Here is a 23,007-nt window from a genome sequence, read left to right as displayed (position 1 = left end):
TGCTCCTTTTTCTCAAAAGAGTTCTAAACCCCTGTCACCATGTGAGAGATAAACAGTAAGTGAAAGTACGGTATTTGACACGTTATTTATTGAATGATATATGTAACCTCTATGCATACGATAAAGAATGGTTATGCACCTCTTTGGCGATAGGTTAGAAATAACGTTGACAGTTTTATTGTTGAACAATGTTGTTTCATATGAAAATGCGTTTTCAAGGGAAACAACTCTTAATTTGATGGACAGTACTGCACTTATTATTTACGATGTTATCATCTCAACCAATTGGACTTATGTAACAATTTTTGAATATGCAAAGATTTTACGTTTTTAAAGATCGATTAGGGGTAGTGACCACAAATTGATAGGCTTGAACTTAAGTTCGAGTCTGTTTGACCCTTATAAAGTTTAAAAGTTATCTCAGTCACTATAAAGTGCCAGTAGTAGTGTTGAGGCACTGAGGCTATTATACCTACTATCATTAGATTTCTATCCCTTAGAAATTTCTCACATGGTACTCTTCCAACCACTCGACATGGGTTACATGTATTTTGTTGGGCGCACCAGTATAGCAGATTAAGAGGAATTACCACAAGTAGGTAAATTAGAACTCGAGCTCCAGACACTTTGGGAGAGAGAGAGAGAGAGAGAGAGAGAGAGAGAGAGAGAGAGAGTGTCAATTCAAAGCTTAGAGCTTATGTATATTTGTATGTTTTATTACATTTTCTAGCTATTAATTGGAAAATCTTGAAACTCTTGCAGTCCAACTTCATGTCTGCATCTTTTAATATCTTTTTATTTACTTTAGAAAAAGTAAACAATACATTACTTTACAAAGCATGCCTTTTGAAGAGGAATGAAACTGCTTGTATCATTTACTTTGCAATGAAGTTGACTTATTATGTAATTAATATATTAAATCTACCTAGTATTTTGTTTCACAGTTTAATACAGCATGTATGGATTTGTCAGGAGAGACATCCATAGCTCAGTATACAAGGCTGTGTCAAAGTACCTCCTGGATAATGATGAAGACTGGAGAAAATTATCACCAAATGTTGCAAGCTTCCATCTCATGTTTGGGGAGCGAAACAAATTACAGTTTGGGAGACTTGGTATTTGATTCAGTTTTAAAAATCATATGGTACTTTTACCCATTTTATATATTTTTGTTAGATTTTACTACACTTTAATATACAGAGTCATCATTTTCAATTATCACCCAAATAAGTATGATTGGGTAAATGCTATATGGAAATATATAGAAATATTCAAGGACTGCTAGTGTTCCCTGTACTAGCATTCAAGGACTGGTAATTTGGATGTTTTAAATGGTTTTATGTGCATTTTAATAATTAGGTCATGAACCAGGGCTAATTCAGCTTGTGAATTACTACAGAGGGTCAGATGTTATCTGCAGAAAAACTGCCTTAGTAAGGTAAGCGGTTTTCTACCTGGTCCAGGCTTTCAATTTCTTCCTGACATTAATAGTGTCAAATATGTAGATTCATTTGTTAATAGTTTTAAAGAAAACAATGTCTTGCCATTGCAGAGTATTCAAAGAGTTTTATACCACATCAGCAAAACCAATACCAAAATGGCTTCCAGAGTCTTTTATCATTTGTCCTAAAGATATTGCAAAGAGCATGGAGTCCGCCACTCCTGGTGCACGCCCTCTTCCGAGGAGGGTGTCCAAGCCCGATGAAAGGAAGGATTTGTTAGATCGGTCCACTGTCCTCAACAAAACCAGCAAAAAACCAGTTGTATGGATCGCTAAATCTTCTTCTGGGTCAAAAGGCAAGGCTCTATCATATTTGATGAATCTGGATTGTGATTGGCATCCATGCATACATACAATCATGTATTCAAATTCTTAGAATTCAAACTTTGTTTATATTAGGTGAAGGAATAAAAATTTCCCCTGATGTGTCAGAACTGGTGAAGTTTATTGATCAACAAACCCAATCCTTTGTAATTCAAAGGTACATAGACAACCCCTTGCTCTTGGAGGAAGACCGTAAATTTGATATCAGGTAATTAAATTAGAATGAAGGTAAAATCAAACCAGGTGCACTTGCGAGATAGAAATATTACTACCACTGAGTCAAATTACTATTACAGGTACTATGACCCTCAAAAAGTTTTTTTTAGGGGGAAGGTCCATGTCCATCTGTCTGTCAATCTGCATGTTTATCTGACTTTCATGTCTGGCAAACAACTTTTTTGAAAAGAAATATCAGAGGCTCATACTTAGCATGAAGTTGCCTGTGACTTTGCTTCTGATCTGCTTCATTGACCAAAGTCAAGGTTATACCATCATCAATATGGTATTTAAGAAATATGATATATATATCATGTAATAGGATGTTTTTCTATTTGGATATATAGTTTCAATTAAAAATATATAGGCTACTATGACTTAACTAAGAAGCATTCAGTTGCATTTTTCATGCTATAAAATAGAAACATAGCCTGGTTAGGCACCCTGAATTTTTGGGCATTAACAGGTTTTCCAGTACAATGCAAATGAAGTAGGAGAAATCTATCAAGGGAATTTATCTAAAACTGAAGAAAGTTGCATGTGTCCTTAAAACTTGGTGTATAAAATGTACATGGTTTTGTAGATGTTGGGTGTTGCTGGAGGCCAATTACAATGTGTACTTGTACGAGGAAGGAGTTTTACGCACTGCCTCTGAGAGTTATCAGCACGAGAATCTGGATGATGTCACTAGTCATTTGACCAATCACTGCTTACAGAAAGAACTGTCAGCAAACTTTGGGATGTATGAGGAAGGCAATGAAATGTTTTTCTCCTCATTTGATAGGTAGATTGCTCAAAATATATTGGCAGCTTAAAAGACTATGATTTCATATTTTTATGGATGTAGGGGTAAAATACAGATGCTATAAATCTTGCTTTGTTTGTATGACAGCAGATAAAGATGTAAAATATGTATAACAAATGATCAATATGAAGAAGTTTGATAATTGTTTTAGGACAAATTTTTGTACATTGCAGGTACTTGAGGTCTAAATTTAGAGTGACACTGGATGCAACTATTTTGCCTCAAATAAAGGAAATCGTCAAGACTGTGTTCAAGATAGTGAAAGAGGTGAAATAGTTTTAAATTTAGTAGCATTTTTAACATAAAAAAAGTATAATTTTTTTATGTTTAATCACCATTTATTTAAATCTATTTTTAGAGAATTTCTACCAATTTCCTGGGCTACCAGAGTTTTCAGCTATTTGGATTTGATTTTGTTGTGGATGATGAACTCATGGTGTATCTGATAGAGATCAATGGAGCACCTGCTTGTGCAAAGTAAGCAGAACATCATTAAAATATACTGTTGAACTTCCTGTGCAATCGTCATTTCTCGTGCGGGACCAATGTTCAGGGCTTTCATGGGTAACTCTTGCCAATGAAATTACATCCCTAGAAATGTATATAAGCATTTGTTTAATATTTATTAAAATTATCTCAAACTTGCTGTCAATGAAATTAAGTCAACACAAACCAAGAAAATTGAAGGACATTGCCCCCCCCCCCCCCCTCCACCCAATTAAAAACGATTCCTTAGAAAACAAAATTTGTTTTATTTGTTAAGTGTATAGTACACTTTCAAGATATGGTGAAAAAAAGTGATCTTGTTATTAGCATGACTTAACTAAAAGTTTGTTCACTGTAATAATGTTTCACTGTGTATCAATTAAGTCCATTGAATTTAATCGAAATTAATCTTCAGTAGCAATCCTTATGAGGCTTTGCTATAGAAAAAAGATGTTCAAAACTGGTTCCATCTTAACATTAATTGCTAAGAAAGTTTTAAAGTCCATTTATTTGTGGCCATTTCTATCCAAAACTCTCATTTTGCCGGTGTCATAAAATATATTGATACCGCAAAATATTGAACCCAGGTTAAATATATTATGCGATATTATGAACCTGGGTTCAAGATATCGCTGCGAAATATTGAGCCCCCCATTAAAATACTGAACCCCGGTTCAATATATTATGGCTGTGATATTTTGAACCCCCCCTCCCCCCCCTTTAATTTTTATTGCTATTGGAGAGGGGTTTAAAAATATTATGGCTGCGATATTTTGAACCCGGCCCTCTATTTTTCAGTGCTATCTGAGAGGAGGTTCAAAATACTGTAAGTCGTTTTAATTCCACGGTGTTATAATTTCACTTTTTGTTTCACATAATTTCACAGATTTGTATTAAAGTACTAATCGCGATGGTTTTAATTTCACGCTGCTTAAAGATCAATTGATCAGAATATAAGCATTGAAACGTTTTTGAAATCTAATGATAGTACATGTATTTACGATGGGTTTAATTTCGAGGGAAAATATTTAATAGCAAACATAGTAAAATTAAAACCATCGTGATTATTTGCCAATCTACAGTATTATGGCCGTGATGCCTTTAGAGAGGGGGTTCAAAATATTATGGTCGTGATATATTAAACCCCTACCGTTTTCCTATTCCCATTGGAGAGGGGGTTCAAAATATTATAGCTGAGATATTTTGAACCCCCTTGTAATTTTCATTGCTTTAAAATATCGCGGCCATAATATTTTGAACCCCCCTCTCCAATGGGAATTGGAAATAGGTAGGGGTTCAAAATATTGTAGTCGTAATATTTTGAATCCCCTCTCCAATGGGAATTGGAAATAGGTTGGGGGTTCAATATATCGCAGCCATAATATTTTGAACCCCCTCTCCAATAGCAATGAAAATTAGAGGGGGGTTTAAAATATTGTGACCATAACATTTTGAACCCAGGTTTGAACCCGGGTTCAATATATCGCGGGGTTCAAAATATTATATGACACTGGTACTCAAAACCATGAGCTAATGGGCCATTTTTACAATGTGTACCACAAAAAGTGTCCCTGATTTTAAATTTGATTGTTATTTTTCTCCAGGAAACTCCTGCCTGACCTAGCCCGGAGTCTTGTTATTACAGCGATAGACCCAGTGTTTCCAACTCACAAAGTTCACACAAGAGGGTATAATGGATTCCACAAAATATGAAGAGGGAGGGAAGAGGCAGTGCTTGTACTAGTTTCCATATTGTGTCACATTTCATGCAACAAAAACATGACCAGGTCACCTATTGTTTCTCAATTTTAAAGAATTTTGTAATGCAATGATTTAAAATTGTTGTTCATGCAAATGATTTAAATATAGATTATTTATTTATATTTACATATACCGAGTATGTTTACCTCTGTTTCTTATGGAAACTTATAGTTATGGAAACTTATAGTTAATTCATAGCTCTATAGAAGTAGCCAGATTGTATAATAAAAAGTGCATTTATCTTGCCCTATCCTAATTCTTATCCAGAATCCATAACCCACATGTATCCATTATATCTCAAATTTATTTTTATCTATTTATGTTATCATTTTAGATTTTACTATATTTATTTATACTTTGAAATTCATTTTGTGTACTGATGTTATTGTTTTTTTTATGTATTCTGATATTGATTTTAAGAGTGCCATAAAATGAATAACTCTTGCTGTTTTTCTGTGTTATTACTGATAAATCAGAAGATGGGAGTTTTTTTTTTTAATGTGATCAAATGTTAATTTGGTTTGTTTTTATATTTCGGTTATATCATTTTTAGCTCACCGAGACGAAGTCAAGGAGAGCTTATGCTATACCCTCGGCGTCGGCGTCGGCGTCCGGACCTGGTTAAAGTTTTTGTTGCAGGTCCTGTATCTAAGCTATTATTTGTCCTATCTTCACCAAACTTGCATGGATGATGCATCTGGACCTACTTATGGACTTGAAAGACTTGGATGCTGAATCTGGGTCCTAAATTTCAGATGCTGGAGGAGGTTAAGGTTGTTGGACCAGGTTAAAGTTTTTGTTGCAGGTGCCCTTTGATAGCAATATCTTAGTTACTGCTGGTCCGTACTTCACCAAACTTGCATGGATGGTGTGCCTTATGATACTGATGCACCAGACAGGCTTGAGTGCTGAATCTTAGCTATAGGTTTCGGATGCTGGAGGAGGTTAAGGTTTTTGGAGCAGGTTAAAGTTTTTGTTGCGGGTGCCCATTGATAGCAATATCTAAGTTACTACTGGTCCTAACTTCACCAAACTTGTATGGATGATGCGTCTTATGATACTGATGCACCTGACAAGCTTGAATGCTGAATCTGAGCAATAGGTTTCGGATGCTGGAAGAGGTTAAGGTTTTTAGAGCTGGTTAAAGTTTTTGTTGCAGGTGCCCTCTGATGATTATATCTTAGTTACTACTGGTCCTAACTTCACCAAACTTGTATGGATGGTGCGTCTTATGATACTGATGCACCTGACAAGCTTGAATGCTGAATCTGAGCAATAGGTTTCGGATGCTGGAGGAGGTTAAGGTTTTAAGAGCTGGTAAAATAAAGTTTTTGAAACAGGTGCCCTCTGATGATGATATCTTAGTTATTACTTGTCCTTACTTCACCAGACTTCCATGGATGGTGTGTCTTATGATACTGATGCACCTGACAGGCTTGAATGCTGAGTCTGGTTTCGGATGCTGGATAAAGTTAAGTTTTTAGGAACAGGTCACATGTTTAATAGATGATAGTACTATTTCAAACTTGCATAGTTGATTTAACTGTAATATGAATGAATCGCAGAGGTAGCTTCAGATGCAGAGCTTGATCTCCATTATCAAGGATGCTAAAAAATAAATCTTAGTTATTACAGGTCCTAACTTCACCAAACTTTAATGGATGGTGTGTCTTATGATACAGATGCACCTGACAGGCATGGATGCTGAATCTGAGCCATAGGTTGCGGATGCTGGAGGAAGTTAAGGTTTTAATTGCTAGTGCCCTCTGATGATGATATCTTAGTTATTACTGGTCCAAACTTCACCAAACTTGCATGGATGATGCGTCTTATGATACCAATGCACCTGATGGGCTTGAATGCTGAATCTGAGCCATAGGTTTCGGATGCTGGATGAGGTTTAGTTTTTTGGAACAGGTCACATGTTTTATAGATGATAGCTTGCATAGTTGATTTAACTTTATTATAAATTAAATGCAGAGGTTGCTTCAGATGCAGAGCCTGATCTCCATTATCAAGGATGCTAAAGAAATCTCCTACCTCACTCAAACCTGCTTGATAGATAGATGTGTTTGTTGATAAATGATATAACATGATTCCTATGATATAGTATTGTATGATATGAATCAACATTGTTTGATATGATACAATATGATATCTTATGTTATATTATAAAAAGTTATACGATAAGATATGAAATTGTATCAATTTTTTTTTATATTTTATATGATATTGTATCATGATATTGTTATGTATAGTTTTGTATATTATGATACAATATTGTAATATTCTATTGTATTTTTAATTTATTATTTTATCACATGATACAATTACATAAGATATTGCAAAATATTATATTGTATCCTATGATACAATATTGTATATTCTATAATATTGTATCATACAATATTGTATAATATGATATTGGTTTCGGTAATATAGAATTATATCAAATGAAATTGTATAATATGATATTGTTATATCATATAATATTGTATCATACGATATTGTATGATATGATATTGGTTTATATGATATATTATCATATCACATGAAATTGTATTATATGATATTATAATATATATTATTGTGTCATATGATACAATATGTATAATATAATAATGTATTTTATAATATTTTACTTTATCACAGAATATTGTATCATTTGATAAGATACAATGTTGGAATCAAATTATATTGTATTATATGATATAATATCATATAATGTATCAAATATGTTTCAGTGTCATTTAATACAATATCATACTATATTATACAATATAATATCATGTTTCAATGTTATGTTGTATTATGTAATATGATATTGTAATATAATACTATATTGTTTTATATTTTATGATATTGTATTATGTGATCAAATACAACAAGGTATAACACAATACAATGTCATATCATACGTTACAATATCATATCTCATTATTGTTTATTACGGTATTTTATTGTATTATATGATATATATTATAAATATGACATGATGCAATATTTCATTTTATATCATTGTATTGATTAACATATGAACATATGATTATCATAAAAAAATTTATCAGATGATATACGATATTTTGTCAAAACAGAATCCATGAATATCCAAGATCATAAAGTATGATTTTCATATAAAATGATAAAGGTGGTCTTATAAAGGTGATGTCTCATAAGGGTGATGCTCCGTCTCGGTGAGCTTAGTAATCTATGATTACCTATGTTTTCGTTTTTAAAATTAGAATCAGTGACCTGATTACAATTTTCAAGTTGAAATTATCCTTATTATTTAGTTTTTTACACTTCAATTTTATATGATTTCTTTGGAAAGAGTAATTTCATTAGTTGTGCAAAGTGAATATTATTTTATAGATACCGATAATTGCATTGAAGTCTAAAAACAGGTTGAGATTATGTAAGAAAAGGTATATTAAATATGACGTCAAATAAGATATGGCGCCAAATTATGGCCTTTTAAATTAATCTCTTTCTAGATCTCTATATGGATATGAATTTATGGTATACTGAGTCAACTCAAATGTTCAGGGCATCAAAAGAAAGGTAAAAGAATCTGAACATTTTTATTTCCTAACAAAATTTTCTTTCACGCCATTATGCTTGACATAACGGTGAACATTTTTTTTTTTAAATTTTATAAGTTTGTGGCATTTTACATCAACTTTTACATTTGCATATATCTTGCACATCTGAATATTAAAAAAATCCTTCGGAATTTTTTTTTTCGTTTTTCCTAAAATTCCCATTAGGCCCAGTGGTCATAATTGATAACGCTAGGAAATGGTGATGGTTGGTACACGACTTTTAAACCTTAAAATAATTGATATCATAAGGTAGTAAAATCATGCAAGAAATTTCTTTCAAAAAATCTTAAAGCAGAAATAATTAGACTCGGGCTCACCGAAACAGCTGCAAGAAACAGCATGCATGTAAATTTAACATCTTGTAAATAGAAATGCTTACAGGAAAAACAAAAGGACGCGCGACATTGTACGATTCCGTTTGACATAAAATATACGGTAAAGTGAAACAAAATTGCGTTTCCTTTTGGTGAGCATTTTACATGTAAGTAACTAGGTTTTTTCTTTCTTTAATAATGCTATGGTAGTAATGTCACAATGTCATTTTTAAAAATGCCTACGATTTTTATATAAAAAAAATTCATTATGTTTTAATTGTGGTTAACAATTTCTGGCTTTTGTTCCAGTTTATGATCAGGTTCTAAAGTTTGACTTGACTATCCTTAAGAGAGAAGTTCTGCACAAGATATGCAAAAATATTGTAAACAGAAAATTAGTAAGAAAGCGCCGAAAAAAGACACTTCACAGAAATGTTCTGTACTTCACGAAAGCATCGACCGAATTTTGAACGAATATGGGAAAGACTCGATACGTACATGTAGTAGACAAAATGGACTTGTGGGAAGAGTATCCGAACAAAAAAGTACGAAGTCATCGCACGATTTGAATATTGTTCAGTCAGAAAGAACAGCTTACCAAATGAATTTTCGCCCACTCATAAACAATAATACGAAGTCCAATGATATGGATACCGAAAAGCTTGAAAGTGCAGACAGAAATAGCTCCCCCGAATGCAGAATTGGCAGCGTGGCTTCTATCACAGAAAGCGAATACAACTCTATTCAAGAAAAGGAAGGCCTGTATCCAACTGAAGAATCGTCTTTTGCATTGCAGCATTCTGGAAGATCATCATCAGTTACAATGAACAAACAGACAGAGGCGACAATTTTAAAAGATAAAGCATCAGATAGTGGTTCTATGAAATGGGTTGCACCAATTGTGAGTGCGACGCAGAGCCAAAGAAGAAACCTGATAAGAAATAGCAAGAACTCAACTCCAGCAGGACTAGAAGAAACAAATATTCCTACTGTAAACAAAGGTTCTCTTATTGGGCTACAGAAAGAGTTCCACCCAAATGGGGAACAGAGAAATCAACCGATGATAGCTTTAGGAGCCCAACATCAGCAACAAAATTTTCCACATTTAAACAAAAATGCGATCCTCTTTGACCAAGATGGGAAAAGCGTCGACAGATTCATAGTTCGCTCTGATGGCATTATATGCCCAGTCAAACAAGTGAGCGCATTTTCTGTTCACCCCAAACAGCATGATGATGCTAATACTTCTTCAAGACGAAACGAGAGTGAACGGTCCTCTTTAAATGCAGGACCCTGCTTTGACTACGGACCCCAAAAAACTGAGATAATGAGCAGGACAAGGGAAGTAAATGGAGAACAAAGAGGCACACGTCGGCTAGAAAGGGGAAATGGTCACATGATGAATAAAAACCCACCCTTGCAGCTCAGTAAGTTGGCCCTTCAAGCACGTGCTTTCAGGAAATTTCAATACATGTTGGCTCTGAAGTTCCGACGGTACTTTCTACGAGAATATCTACGTAATCGCCGTTTTCAGAAATCTCTTTATAATAGCAAACCGGGGACACCAGTATATCATAGAAGTCCAAATACAGACGAGGGGTTCATTCAGACAAACGCGTTGAATCGCGAAAACAATATTGATTTCGGGAAGCATTCCATATCGGATATCGTGGACGGTCTGAATTTATATACTACGTCCTGCAGCAATGAAAGGGGCGATATTTCTGGACTTCAAAATAGTCAAATGACTAGTTCCAGTTTGCTGAAATTGTTTGAAGAAACCCCCGCTTCTAGTCTGCGAGACAATGGCTTTGATTTATTGCAAGACGACTTTGTTGATAATTTAATCGATGACAACCTTTGCAGAACGAACACACACACAAATGCGGATACTGCCACTAGGGGAAACAACATCTCTTTTGACGTCAATGCTCCACTTCCTATCCATCCTTCTCACTCCGCCGGATATCCTTTTCGTGTTCGTGCCCAGGCATCGCAAAACAATAGCCAACGCTTTCTTATCGACAGGAATAGTTCGGACGAAGCTTTGCGAACTTCATTCGAAAACGAAACCTTTCAGGGTAGGAAAGAAAGCTTTACTCCGCAAAACAACTTCGGTATTTATTCCCGTTTCCAAGAGGGTGGCGAAAATGACCAATTTATTAGAAAATATTCAAATTCGTTCTCGGCGAGCCAGAACAACTTTGATGTACTTAATTCGGATACAGGCAGGACTGTGGTAGATAATAAAGGAAGGACAGCAACTATTGTACCGTATCGGAAACCCAGTGCTACATTCTCAAACGTACATAACAGAGAGACAGAAGGGGTTAGCTACTGTGGACCCGAACCAACTACTTTGAACTTCAGAACCCCTGTCTCGAGAAATGCAACGCAAGAAAATGCAATAACAAATGCCTTGCTCTTGTCACAAGACTTACAAGACCCCGATTTTTTCCATTTCTAGGTGATGCGTCTGGAGATAAAATGAAAACAACGAGAGAGAGAGAGAGAGAGAGAGAGAGAGAGAGAGAGAGAGAGAGAGAGAGAGAGAGAGAGAGAGAGAGAGGTATTTACTTTATGATGCTTCAACCCTTGTCAATATTTTTTTTTCTACTACAATTATTACATTATCTACAGTCGTAATTACACATTTGCTTTTCTTTTGAGTAGTTTATTTTTTAACATTTCATATTATGAATACTTTATTTCAATCAAATATTTTTGTTAATATAGGTATCCAATTTTTTTTACAAGTAATAATTTGGTCAAAATGTGTTACATATATTTGCAAAATTGTACGAAACAAATCATTGATTCAATACTGTTTTTGAAAATGGTACATTTATTTTTGTTTTTTTAATTCAGTTACTACTGACATGTTATAGTTTGTTTTTGCTTTTAAATGTTGAACCATTTTAACAAGAGCTTGGACTTTGTGTCAAACAGCAATGTGACGTATGCCTGTCTATTTCATTGCTAGCCACTTAGCCATGGCTTTTTGAAATCAACAAGATTTATCTGGCTTTTAAGCTAAGACTACGCAATCGATGCATATTTCGCGTGAAACCGCGTCATTTTTTAAAACATGTTTTGACGCAAGGAATAGATAGCTACGCCCTACCGAAAGTCCAAGCTCTTGTTAAAATGGTTCTAATAAAGTTCGAAGAAACAATTTTAAAGAATTTGACCAAGTGCAATATGCATATTTCTGTTACTCCTATAACAGTCAGTGTATTAAAAAAAATAATAATTATGTGCTCATGTATGTATTATTCTAAAACATGCCTCCCTCGTAGTTGTTTCTTCACGAATAAAAAATTGAATTCTTTATCATTAAAATGGTTGTTTTGCTTGATTTTTTAACTATTTCTTCATTCGAATGACCTCACCCCATCCCCTCATATTACAACATTTGGATTAGCAATACCATGCCAAATACTGATTATTTTTAGATCTTGAATTTTTTTTTTTACAAGATTTGTACAATATAAATAATTATATTATCCCAAGCTGACAAGAGGATCGAATAAAGTTCGCTCCTAATTCCACTGATAGTCCTCCTTGTCTTCAAACTGAGATAAAGAACCCCTCGGATGGTAGAAAATAATTACATGTATATTATATTTGTTTATACGTAATCATTCGAATTAGTATAAACTTTATGAGACCTTTCTGTTGTTTTTTAAAGAACACGATTTTCATATTTAAGTCATTTTTCATAAAATAAACGTCAACTGGGCCATTAAACAGGGTTTTGTTTTACAGCTTTTATTGGCCTTTGATTACTGCATTTAGTCTACACGTATTTATAGTCTAAGGTGTGACATTTGAATATTATATAATAAATAGATACGCATGAGATGAATGCCATTTATAACCACAAAACTGCAGCTAAATCGCATATAATCGTTTTATAGATACGTTAACGCGTTAAGAATTAATTGTAGGTTTTGTAAGTACCATGGTTTTGCTATAAAAGTCTCTACACAAGTATGTACACAGTGTAGTTCCATCTAGTGATAAGCAGTGCTCTCTATATAAACAGGTCTAGAATTTACAAACTATAGTACAAACTCAAGGCTGATATGTCGTTAACAGAAAATTCACTGATATTGGTACTACATGTAACTCTGGTCCTTCCGTTAGAAGGGATTCTGTTACAGAACCAGGACTGTACACAATGCATCGCACCGCTAGAGCACCAGGTCGCTCTCCTGCAACAAAGACTTGAAACACTAGAACAGAGTAAGTTGATGCACTTTTTTAAATTTGAAATTTAAAAAACTTATTATCCAAATATCTGAGCCACATCTACCCTACAAAGAGAAAGTAGATGCACATATAACACAAACTGAGTCTTTTTAATCGACACTGCAAACGTTGATTAATCATGATAAAAATTTTCCTTATCCAAATCACGAAGGTTAATTAAAAAGTATATAGAAGTGCAATGTAAATGTATATTTTTATTTTTTTAATAATCCATTGATATATATATGTGTATTTTTGTTTTTGATTTTGTAGTTGCAAATCAGCAACCTGTTGCCTTTAGTGCAGAGCTGTCGACGTCCCTTGCGCATCCCTCAGCTGGTATGAGCATCGTATTCGATAAGGTTCAATTCAATTCCGGAAACTTCTACAACAACAAGACTGGCACATTTTATTGTCCTACTTCCGGTGTCTACTATTTTTCTCTTGAACTTTCCTCTAGTGCCCATCCCCAAAGTAGTCACTCACTGCATGCTAAGATAATGAAGAACGGCTCTCCTATATCCATCACTATCCTTGACAGTGACAGTCACCTGTCATATTTACGAAGAACATCCTCAGTGACAACACAACTGGCACAAGGTGACGTAATTTCCGTTCTAATCAACTTCGTCGTTGGAGATATCACAGTCACCGGTGGAGGCCCCCTTTCAACTTTCTCTGGTTTTCTTGTGCAAAGTATACAATAAATAACAGATCTAACACACTTAACTTGTCATAATTACACGAACATTTAAATTATGTTACCATCTACAAGTTAATCAAGAACACCTTTCAATATTTCGGTTATATAAAAAGTATGACTTGAAAGCCCAAACCTTTCAATAAATAAAATGTTCTTTGATTACATAGAAGTAATAAAAATCTGTTTATGTTGTGTGAAGACTACTTAAGAATTATACGTTATTCTGATAAATATACTTAATCGACAGGTATATGCTCTATTGAGTTATATACATGTATACCTGTATCTCTATAAACTCGTTTTACCTGGGGCGTCAGTCGTTTGTTTTCTCACACCTGTGTTATAAACGTTACCGTTACTAGTCAGGTTGAGTACTTACACACACGTGCTTCCAACTGAATTGTTTTTGTCTAACAGCTGAATGATTTGGAATGACCATTATAAATCTGTTTTTCTTTTTATCTTCGTTCGATGACCGAAATCCAGCGACATGTGAATTCAGCGATCTCGTATGCGTTTCGTTCAGTGACAGCTGTAAATAATACACCACTGGCTTCCTCGCATAATCGCCTTCTGGGTAGGTACCCACACATATTATCAGATAATGCCGTTTGGATTCAGCTTTGCGTTTTGATATTCACTTGATGTTTAAGATAACGAATAATCGTTACTCAATATTAAGACTTTAATTCCATCTCGCGTTGACGCGTCCATGAAACTCTACTGCAGTGTTAGTATCGATCTGTGAGTGGAAGCAAGATGATTTCAAGGAATCTGTGTCCTGTGTTGTTGTCTTTGGTTACCTTCGCTGTGACCCTGACCACGAGCTCGCTGGTTCTAGGACCGAATGCCACACAGCCCTGTGTGTGCTTACAACTAAAACTAACGACAAAGAAAGCACTGGCGATGCTGGAGGAACACGGAGGCGCTGGAAGATTCTTTTTAATGGAACAACGGGGTGTTGTTTATTCCTTTTCCTCTGAGCTGAGCGGTCAGAAACTTTTTGTGAATATGACGTCATTGGTTGAATATGACGCCGACGTCGCCGATGAGCGCGGGCTTCTGAGTATAGCCCTACACCCAAGATTTTCAGAGAACGGTAAATTTTACACGTACTCTATCCGGAAGTTCAACAACGTGCAGTATGCTTACGTGACAGAACTACAAGAGGTATTCGGACGAGTTGATGTCTCTCGAGAGAAATTGATAATGGTGATTCAACAACATAACGTTACAAGAAACGGAGGACAGGTAAAATGTGTATGACTGACTTAATCAGATGACTGTAGACTCTCTCTCTCTCTCTTTTTCTCTCTCTCTCTCTCTTTCTCTCTCTCTCTCTCTCTCTCTTTTTCTCTCTCTCTCTCTCTCTCTCTCTCTCTCTCTCTCTCTCTCTCTCTCTCTCTCTCTCTCTCTCTCTCTCTCTAATACACGTAATCATTTGCATTCATTAAAGCTACACAAAGCTATAATGGCTTTAAATGTCCCTCTTTTGTTGTAGCTACTGTTTGGCAATGATGGATACCTCTATATTTTTGTCGGCGATGGAGGTCTCCGCTCAACTGCCCAGAACATGTAGGTGTACTTTTAAAAGTCATTATAAGATATAACTTCTACTGTGCACTTAGGGAGACTTGGGCGGGGTTCATCACTGATCCATACAACCATCTCTTTGCTTTAAAAAACTCTAGTCACAATTAATTGACGTTATGGCATAAAAGAATAATATTATCTTGGTCTTCAGTTGCATTCTTCATTCTCATCCTATATTGATTTTTCATCAGATGAATTTCAAAAACCCCTTTGTAGTTTAGACGTTGAAAAATACCTTTAAAAGGGCTACACCCTACATCCAAGTCTCGTTTAATTAACTGTTTTGTTAATCTAATGTGATAATATAGTAAGAGTTATATTTCTTTATCAAAAGGGCTATGTACCTTTAAAAACATGTTTATCTCTACTTAATACATGTAGATTTTTTGTACATGATGTGAATATTTATTTTTGCTATCTTTTTAGGTCTTCGCTTCTGGGAAAAGTTCTCCGAATAGATACAGATCATGCTGAAGTCGCGGACAATTTGATTCGTTACTATTCTATACCTTCCGATAACCCGGATGTTAGTGGTCTCCGGGAAATCTATGCTTGGGGTTTCCGGAACCCTTGGAGGTGCAGTCTGGATATTGGTAAAACATTTTGTAATTTATCATAAAAGAACATGACTTGTTGTGTAAAGACTACTTAGTATGTTTAAAGAGTTTTGAAATGTATTAAATCATTTTTCTCATTCGTCTTAAAAACGTTTAGAAGTCTTCAACGACTTGTAATATAATAGTTCATACAATTAGGTAAATTATAATTGGTTATGAATGTGCAAGCTCTATACGGTACTAAAAAAAATTATTCATTCTGCTTGGAAATACGATATCGCTGATATGGGATCGAAATGGGACAAACGATGGTTGGTAAAGTTTCTGCATGGTTTTTTTTGTAATTATTTTACTTTATTTTTTTTCAACTGATTTTTTCCTGTTAGGGTAAGACTGTTTAACTCGCATGAGACATCGCTAGATCTCTTATGGGGCATCAAATGTAGACCGTTACACGGCACTCTGACAAAGCCATTAAATATTGTAGAGGTTCTTTATCAAGGCAAGTCCTGCCGCACATGCATGTATAATATTCATTTTCTACTACATGTACTTTAACGGTAGTGTTGTTTTAGAAGACCTAAATGTAAAATTTTGCTTTTAATATATTTAAAGAAAACTCCGATTAATATTGACTTTTTTTGGCATTATGAGATATATATGTAAGTTACATGATATTTTTGTTGGTTGAATATAATTAACCTACGTTTCTGCGGCCTTGAAATGTATTAGTCTCTAAAATCAGGATGGTGTCTCTGTTTTACTTTATCATTGTAAGACGTAAATATTATACAATTATTTAATGCTTGAGCAGTCAATAGACCAGATTGTTATATTCAGTAGTATATTCTCATTATATAACTCTATATAGACGAATAGTCAATAATTGTAATATCAGCTCGTCCGAAAAATATTGACCGGTCAATATTTTTTAGATATTGACCGGCTAGGAATAATATCTAGAGAACATTCCCTCTATTTCAAATAATCGCCTCTGATTTGTTGATTCGTAAACGGTGACGTAAATAATTCTTCGCGACTCGAAAACAAGGTGACGTCATAATAGACAGTCAGTCAAGGCAAGTAAACAACGAACGCGCAATGCAACGGTTTGCTATCATAACGGATATAAGGATTTGCGAATTACTGTGAAGTAAAATCAGGTAGAACACCTGTCTGATAATTCTTACGGTCGGCGGAATATCACAAGTGACCGTTTGATGCTGAGGATATTTTGGAAATGAACTTTGCACAAAATTGAATTCGTGAATTCTTTGTTGAGCTGAGAAAATTACGGCGATCTGTTTTCAATTAATTTCTTAAATTTTGGTTTGTTTCTTCATATAACAAAAGAAATATTGACTGTGTTTTCGGGCAACATTGATTATATTAGCCCCCTTGGGACGAAAATATTGCCCTCCGCTTCGCGTCGGGCAATATTTCGTCCCTCGGGGGCTAATATAATCAATGTTGCCCTCAAACCCAGTCAATATTTGTATAATATTTTTCCCGAGGTGCAGGGAACAGCTCAGTATGATCTAATGCCCGACTTAAATAGTCTAGCTTTTACCTTATATAAAGCTTTAGATTATATATGATACTCCATTTTTTATAACATTGAATTTGGTTTCACTAAGTATTAAAAACAGCGTCTATGTAAAGGAATTTATTACCTAATCAAAGGGATTTTGTTGCTTTATTACATATTAAATATTTGCGTCTATTTTGAACTGCCGGTCAATAGACTGCGATCTATTAGACCGCCGGTCAATAGTCTTCGATCTATTGGACCGACGGTCAATAGACTGCGATCTATTGACCGCCGGTCAATAGACTGCGATCTATTGGACCGGCAACGTATTTCAGAACGCTGGTATGTTAATGTTACATCCTTTCGATAGTTCTCATGGAATGTATATTCCTTTACATAGACGCTGTTTTTAGTACTTGGTGAAACCAAATTCAATGTTATCAAAATGGAGTATCAAATAATCAATAGTTTTAAAGCCTGATATAAGGTAAAAGACTACATGTATTTAAAATCTAATAGGTTGAAGATTCCCCCTTCTTTGTGTAAACTATTAAATTGAGATGTTGTAATGCAAGCAACAGGTTTTGTGCATGTAAAAGATGAAAAAAAAATCTTAGTATATTGCATAATGGCACGAAAATCATTGCAATATGCAAATTGTAAACCCCGAAAACTAAAAAAGGAATTAGGTAATAAAACAATTATTTAACGCTTGAACAGTCAATAGACCAGAATTTTTTCCCTTGGTGCAGGGAACAGCTCAGTATGATCTATTGCCCTCGGCCGTTGGCCTCGGGCAATAGATCATACTGAACTGTTCCCTGCACCTCGGGAAAAATATTCTGGTCTATTGACTGCTAAAGCATTAAATAATTGTATAATACATTCCATGACAACTATCGAAAGGATATAACATTAACATACCCGCGTTCTGAATTACGTTGCCGGTCCAATAGATCGCAGTCTATTGACCGGCGGTCCAATAGATCGCAGTCTATTGACCGGCGGTCTAAATGATTGCAGTCTATTGACCGGCAGCTCAAAATAGACGCAAATATTTAATTTGTAATAAAACAACAAAATCCCTTTGATTAGGTAATAAAGTCATTTAATGACATATTATGCTGTCCATCCTTAAGATATCATACCATTTTCTCTACAGGAAGTACCAGAGGCGACATCTATTGTGGCGACTTGGGAGAAGGAGCACAGGACGAGATAAATTTCATCCAAAAGGGACGTAACTACGGATGGGACATCAAAGAGGGCGCAATATGTAACGACCACCCCTGTAACATCACAGGTTATAATAATATTCAACTTGACTCTAAAGCATTTATCCACGTCGCATATTTTTTTTTTTTTGATTTCAGAGAATGCAGATAAACAACCAATAAATATTTTTGAAACATTCACAAGAGTATAAAGATGGAAGTTATGTATGATTTATTCTCCTTCTGAATATACAGGCCTCGAGGGTGATCCCATATTTACATATAACCACAGTAAGGGCCCTGCGGCCGTGATAGGAGGCTACGTGTACAGGGGACCGTCCATCCAAAACCTCACCGGGAGATACCTGTTTGCAGATATGTTTTCTAAGTATGACTTTATAAAAATGTAATCATATACCGGTATTATTCTAAACGTTATCTAATGGATTGGAAAATATTTTTTTTGCAAATAAAAAAGGATCAGAAAAAAAAATGCTGTAAATCACAATTAAATCTGTTATTTTCATGCTTTAGTCAATATGGTTTCAAGTAATATAGGAGTTTTTTTTATCGTTGATGGAAAGATAAGTAATATTTTTATTTTTAGAAAAAAAAAATAGAAAAGAGCGAGTCGTTAAATTACCGACATCTACATGTAGGTAGATGACATTTTAAGTACACGACAGATGTATGTTCCGTCCTAAGGAAATGTTTATGAACGTCACACAATGCTTGAGGAATTGTGTGAAATTTACATGTGCAAGGGTTGAATCCAAAAGTAATGTCACAGAATATACATTGTACTTTTCATAATACATAATACTTTTAATATACATATACCAAAATTTGCACAATCACAGGTATATATAGTTCATAAATTGTTTCTAGGTTTGACGTGTTAATTTCAAAATATTTACATTTTTAACTGTCTTTGTCTGTGACAACAATACGAATCAATTTTGAGGCCTACATCTCAATAATTTCATTAAAGATGAGCGACGCAAAATGGGCGTATCTTATAACAGGTGTCCAAGTAGCGTAGTGGACAATGCACTCGCTTTTCACCGCTGCGATCCGAGTTCGATCCCCGTGATCGACAGTGGTTGTATGTGATAGGGTATGGCGGTTGCCCGCTTGGACATGTGGGTTCTCTCCGGGTATTCCGGCTTCTTCCCACACCAATGGCCCCCTCGCGCTAATATCCGTGCCAACGAGAGATATTAATATAAGTTGTAGAACTTGCTTATCAATCGTTGTAAAATAAATAAAGTTCAGTTTTTTTCATAGCATAATCGAAAAACGGTATTGGAAATACATAGCATGTGATACATGAAAAAAATAGTGGTTCTAAAATGTTAATTGATTTAAAGTAAAGAAATTGGAAATACTATCAATATACTAGTAAGTTATAAGAAATCATTCTTTGAATATTATGATGTGATATTTTCGGAGGCAGCGTTGTCAAATATATCATAAAGCCCTTAAGGCTTTATTGGAATTAACCACGCCCCAACCAAAGTTATACTTTGTAATATTTAAAGAATGATTCCTTATTCTTTGAAATTAAAAAGCTCTAAACTAAGCAATATTCTCAAACAAACTATAGAATAATAAATATGATATCATAGATATTTCTGCATGTGATAAATTTTTTAAACAATAAATTTGTAACTTTTTCCACCAGAAACTTCCTCCTAACATTGAAAAACAGCAGTGGGGGTCAGTGGGAGGAGAACCACCTGTATTATTGTGACCCGGGGGTGTGTCCGTGCCACGCCCGAGAGTCCGTGGGGGAGGACTACCTCGTGTCCTTCTCTCAGGACAGGAAAGGTAATGGAGCGTGGGAACTGGGAACAACAGTTCCGTTATTATACCACTATCAAAGGCTATATTACAAGTGTTACTCAAAGCATTTGAATAAAAAATCATTTTAAAAAACATCAAACTCTCATAATAGTCAACATTCAAAATTAGTACGTCCATGTGATTGCTATACCATGCCGTGTACTTGACCGGTAATGTCCCTGTTACGTGGTCAGTATTTTTTTTTATCTACATCAGTTAAGTAATCAAAAAAATAAATCTTCAAGATGCATGTATTTTTACGATACTTTTTAATGATTAAAGGATAGGTAAAATACTTATTCCTTCATTCACAAAGTTTTACTTGTTGTTTTTACTGTTGAAAGTATACAAATATACCAATGGGTAGGACATTCACGTTCTAAAGTTAAAACTGTGTATATATTATTTTTAGTTTTCATATAAGTCGCTTCTTTCAGGAGAAGTTTACTTGCTGACCACAAAGTCTTTCACTGGTCGATCGACAGATGACAGACTTCTAAAGCTTGTCTCCCCAAAGTAAGTCTGCCTTTTATTTCTGTACTTCTATGACTACAACGCTACAGTAAACCACTTCAAAATCGTACAGAGTAAGCCTTCTGGTCCGATCTCAAAGCTGTCGCATAGCAGTAAGGAACAGGTCCAATAAGCATTTGGGTTTTGTTGTTTTACTCAGAACCATGAGAAAGGTTTAGGGAAAAGTTGGCCAACTTATACGTTGGATTAATACCGCCTCCCCTGATTTTTAATACAGTACATCTGTATGCTGAAGGAAATAACAAAATTGTTTTGGCAAGCCCATAATTGTTAATTAATGTTTATGCATAGAAATTCTTGCTCTGAAAATACCAGTAGCATAGTGTTATTTTGCTTCACAGGCAGTAAAAACAAATACATATTGTAATATAATCAAACATGGAACCATGTACGTAGCATCGTTTTTAAAAGTGGGGAGGGGGGGGGGCAAACTCATCCAAAAAATCCTGACTAGCCAAAAAACCCCTTCACAAAATCATGGGAGGGGGGAGCATTGCGTACCAGTAAGTTCATATAACACCAATATCACTATTTATTTCTTTCCTTTTAATTAAATTTTAAATTACATGCTCCCAAATAAGTGAAAGTGACCATCTTCATCTTATAAAAATGTTGGCTGCGAGAAAAAGTGGGGGTGGGGTGGGTGGGGCATGCCCCCTGCCCCCCCCATAGCAAATTATTTAGCATGAAGTATGGAGTTTGTTCTCTCTCTCTCTCTCTCTCTCTCTCTCTCTGACGGATTTGTCTTTCTTTTACAGCCATGACTTCACAGTTTGTGAAGCGTCATCACATTTCAGTCTGTGGACAACGATAAGCAGTGTTGTTATATCGCTGGCAGTCCAGGCTTTTTCAAAGAACTACTTTCATATTCTATGACATTCGTACATCTCTAGATATCAATAAATTTACAGCAATGACTGTCTGATAGAATATGTCGTGTGTAAAAGTGAGATATGCGTAAATGATATGATGAAATGTGTTTGGTGCAAATCATGGAGTCGATGATCATGTATTGCCTATATTGTCATCGAGCGTAAAATCTGGAAAAAACAATTGAATTTCAGATAATTTCTCTTTTATTTCAATTGTATCACTATGTGACTGCCGATGATATTCTTTTTATGTGATGACCATATTCTCAATGGCTGCATGTAATCTCTCTAATTCATGGATCAACGTAGTTTTTGAAACACACAACTATTTGTCATGTGGGACGTTGAAACTTGTTTTTTATATTTGAATTGGGCATTTATTTCGTTTTCTTTTGTATATCAATGTGCTATGTACGTCTTTATGAAACCGTACAAGCACGATTTATAAATAAATGTTGAAGACGTGGGGTTTTTTGGTTCGGTTTTTTTAATTTTATGAATTTGTATGGGCGATTTAAAAAAAAATATATGTTACATCAAATAATCATCACGATTATAATTAATTTACTCTATACAGTCATGTATTTGTATAAATCTTTCAAATTGGCGTTACGCATCAATCCTATGTCTTAATATAAACGTACGCATACACACATTGGTAACGACATACTTCTACCGCTAGTATATACGTTGTACAATATTATGACGTACATATACATGCCTTTGTAATAGACACATGAATATACAATCAAAGCGCCGCCGTAACAGCGAAATAAATTAAGAGCTATTTTGATAGAAAGATGCACATGGAAGAGGAGCATACTATCTTCGCACAGATAACCCTAGCTGTGCATCTTATCGCTGTGCTGTCAGCAATAATGATAAAAACGTGTTC

At 34.9% G+C, this 23,007-nt stretch overlaps 2 protein-coding genes across 2 annotated transcripts; both read left to right on the top strand.

The window, feature by feature from the left end:
- The first annotated feature begins 6 nt into the window (after nt 1-6).
- LOC128175093 (tubulin--tyrosine ligase-like) lies at nt 7-14,251 on the top strand. Its single transcript, XM_052840503.1, has 13 exons — nt 7-55; nt 501-595; nt 945-1,115; nt 1,360-1,438; nt 1,553-1,797; nt 1,901-2,033; nt 2,625-2,825; nt 3,020-3,113; nt 3,205-3,323; nt 4,937-5,020; nt 10,264-10,436; nt 13,159-13,257; nt 13,537-14,251. Exons 3-13 carry the CDS (start codon nt 956-958, stop codon nt 13,968-13,970), a joined length of 1,821 nt encoding a protein of 606 aa, XP_052696463.1. The 5' UTR covers nt 7-55; nt 501-595; nt 945-955; the 3' UTR covers nt 13,971-14,251.
- A 98-nt stretch (nt 14,252-14,349) lies between these two features.
- LOC128175092 (HHIP-like protein 1) lies at nt 14,350-22,580 on the top strand. Its single transcript, XM_052840502.1, has 9 exons — nt 14,350-14,543; nt 14,696-15,217; nt 15,468-15,541; nt 15,986-16,152; nt 18,810-18,950; nt 19,117-19,249; nt 20,546-20,691; nt 21,144-21,222; nt 21,999-22,580. The coding sequence occupies exons 2-9, from the start codon at nt 14,726-14,728 to the stop codon at nt 22,114-22,116; spliced, it is 1,350 nt and encodes a 449-aa protein (XP_052696462.1). The 5' UTR covers nt 14,350-14,543; nt 14,696-14,725; the 3' UTR covers nt 22,117-22,580.
- Nucleotides 22,581-23,007: the final 427 nt, after the last annotated feature.

The sequence above is a fragment of the Crassostrea angulata genome, chromosome 3 (assembly GCF_025612915.1).
Source record: "Crassostrea angulata isolate pt1a10 chromosome 3, ASM2561291v2, whole genome shotgun sequence".
Classification (NCBI taxonomy): domain Eukaryota; kingdom Metazoa; phylum Mollusca; class Bivalvia; order Ostreida; family Ostreidae; genus Magallana; species Magallana angulata.
The sequence above is the reverse complement of the archived record's forward strand: the minus strand, read 5'-3'. Positions and strand labels throughout refer to the sequence as shown.

What these genes read in the sequence shown, in the direction of transcription:
- LOC128175093 (XM_052840503.1), top strand. Translation starts at nt 956, where the DNA reads ATGTATGGATTTGTCAGGAGAGACATCCATAGCTCAGTATACAAGGCT. An exon ending in TTTTTCTCCTCATTTGATAG is followed by an intron (nt 2,826 to 3,019) that starts GTAGATTGCTCA and finishes TGTACATTGCAG; the next exon opens with GTACTTGAGGTCTAAATTTA. An exon ending in CACAAAGTTCACACAAGAGG is followed by an intron (nt 5,021 to 10,263) that starts GTATAATGGATT and finishes TACTTCTTCAAG; the next exon opens with ACGAAACGAGAGTGAACGGT.
- LOC128175092 (XM_052840502.1), top strand. Translation starts at nt 14,726, where the DNA reads ATGATTTCAAGGAATCTGTGTCCTGTGTTGTTGTCTTTGGTTACCTTC. An exon ending in TTTGCAGATATGTTTTCTAA is followed by an intron (nt 19,250 to 20,545) that starts GTATGACTTTAT and finishes TTTTTCCACCAG; the next exon opens with AAACTTCCTCCTAACATTGA. An exon ending in CTTCTCTCAGGACAGGAAAG is followed by an intron (nt 20,692 to 21,143) that starts GTAATGGAGCGT and finishes CGCTTCTTTCAG; the next exon opens with GAGAAGTTTACTTGCTGACC.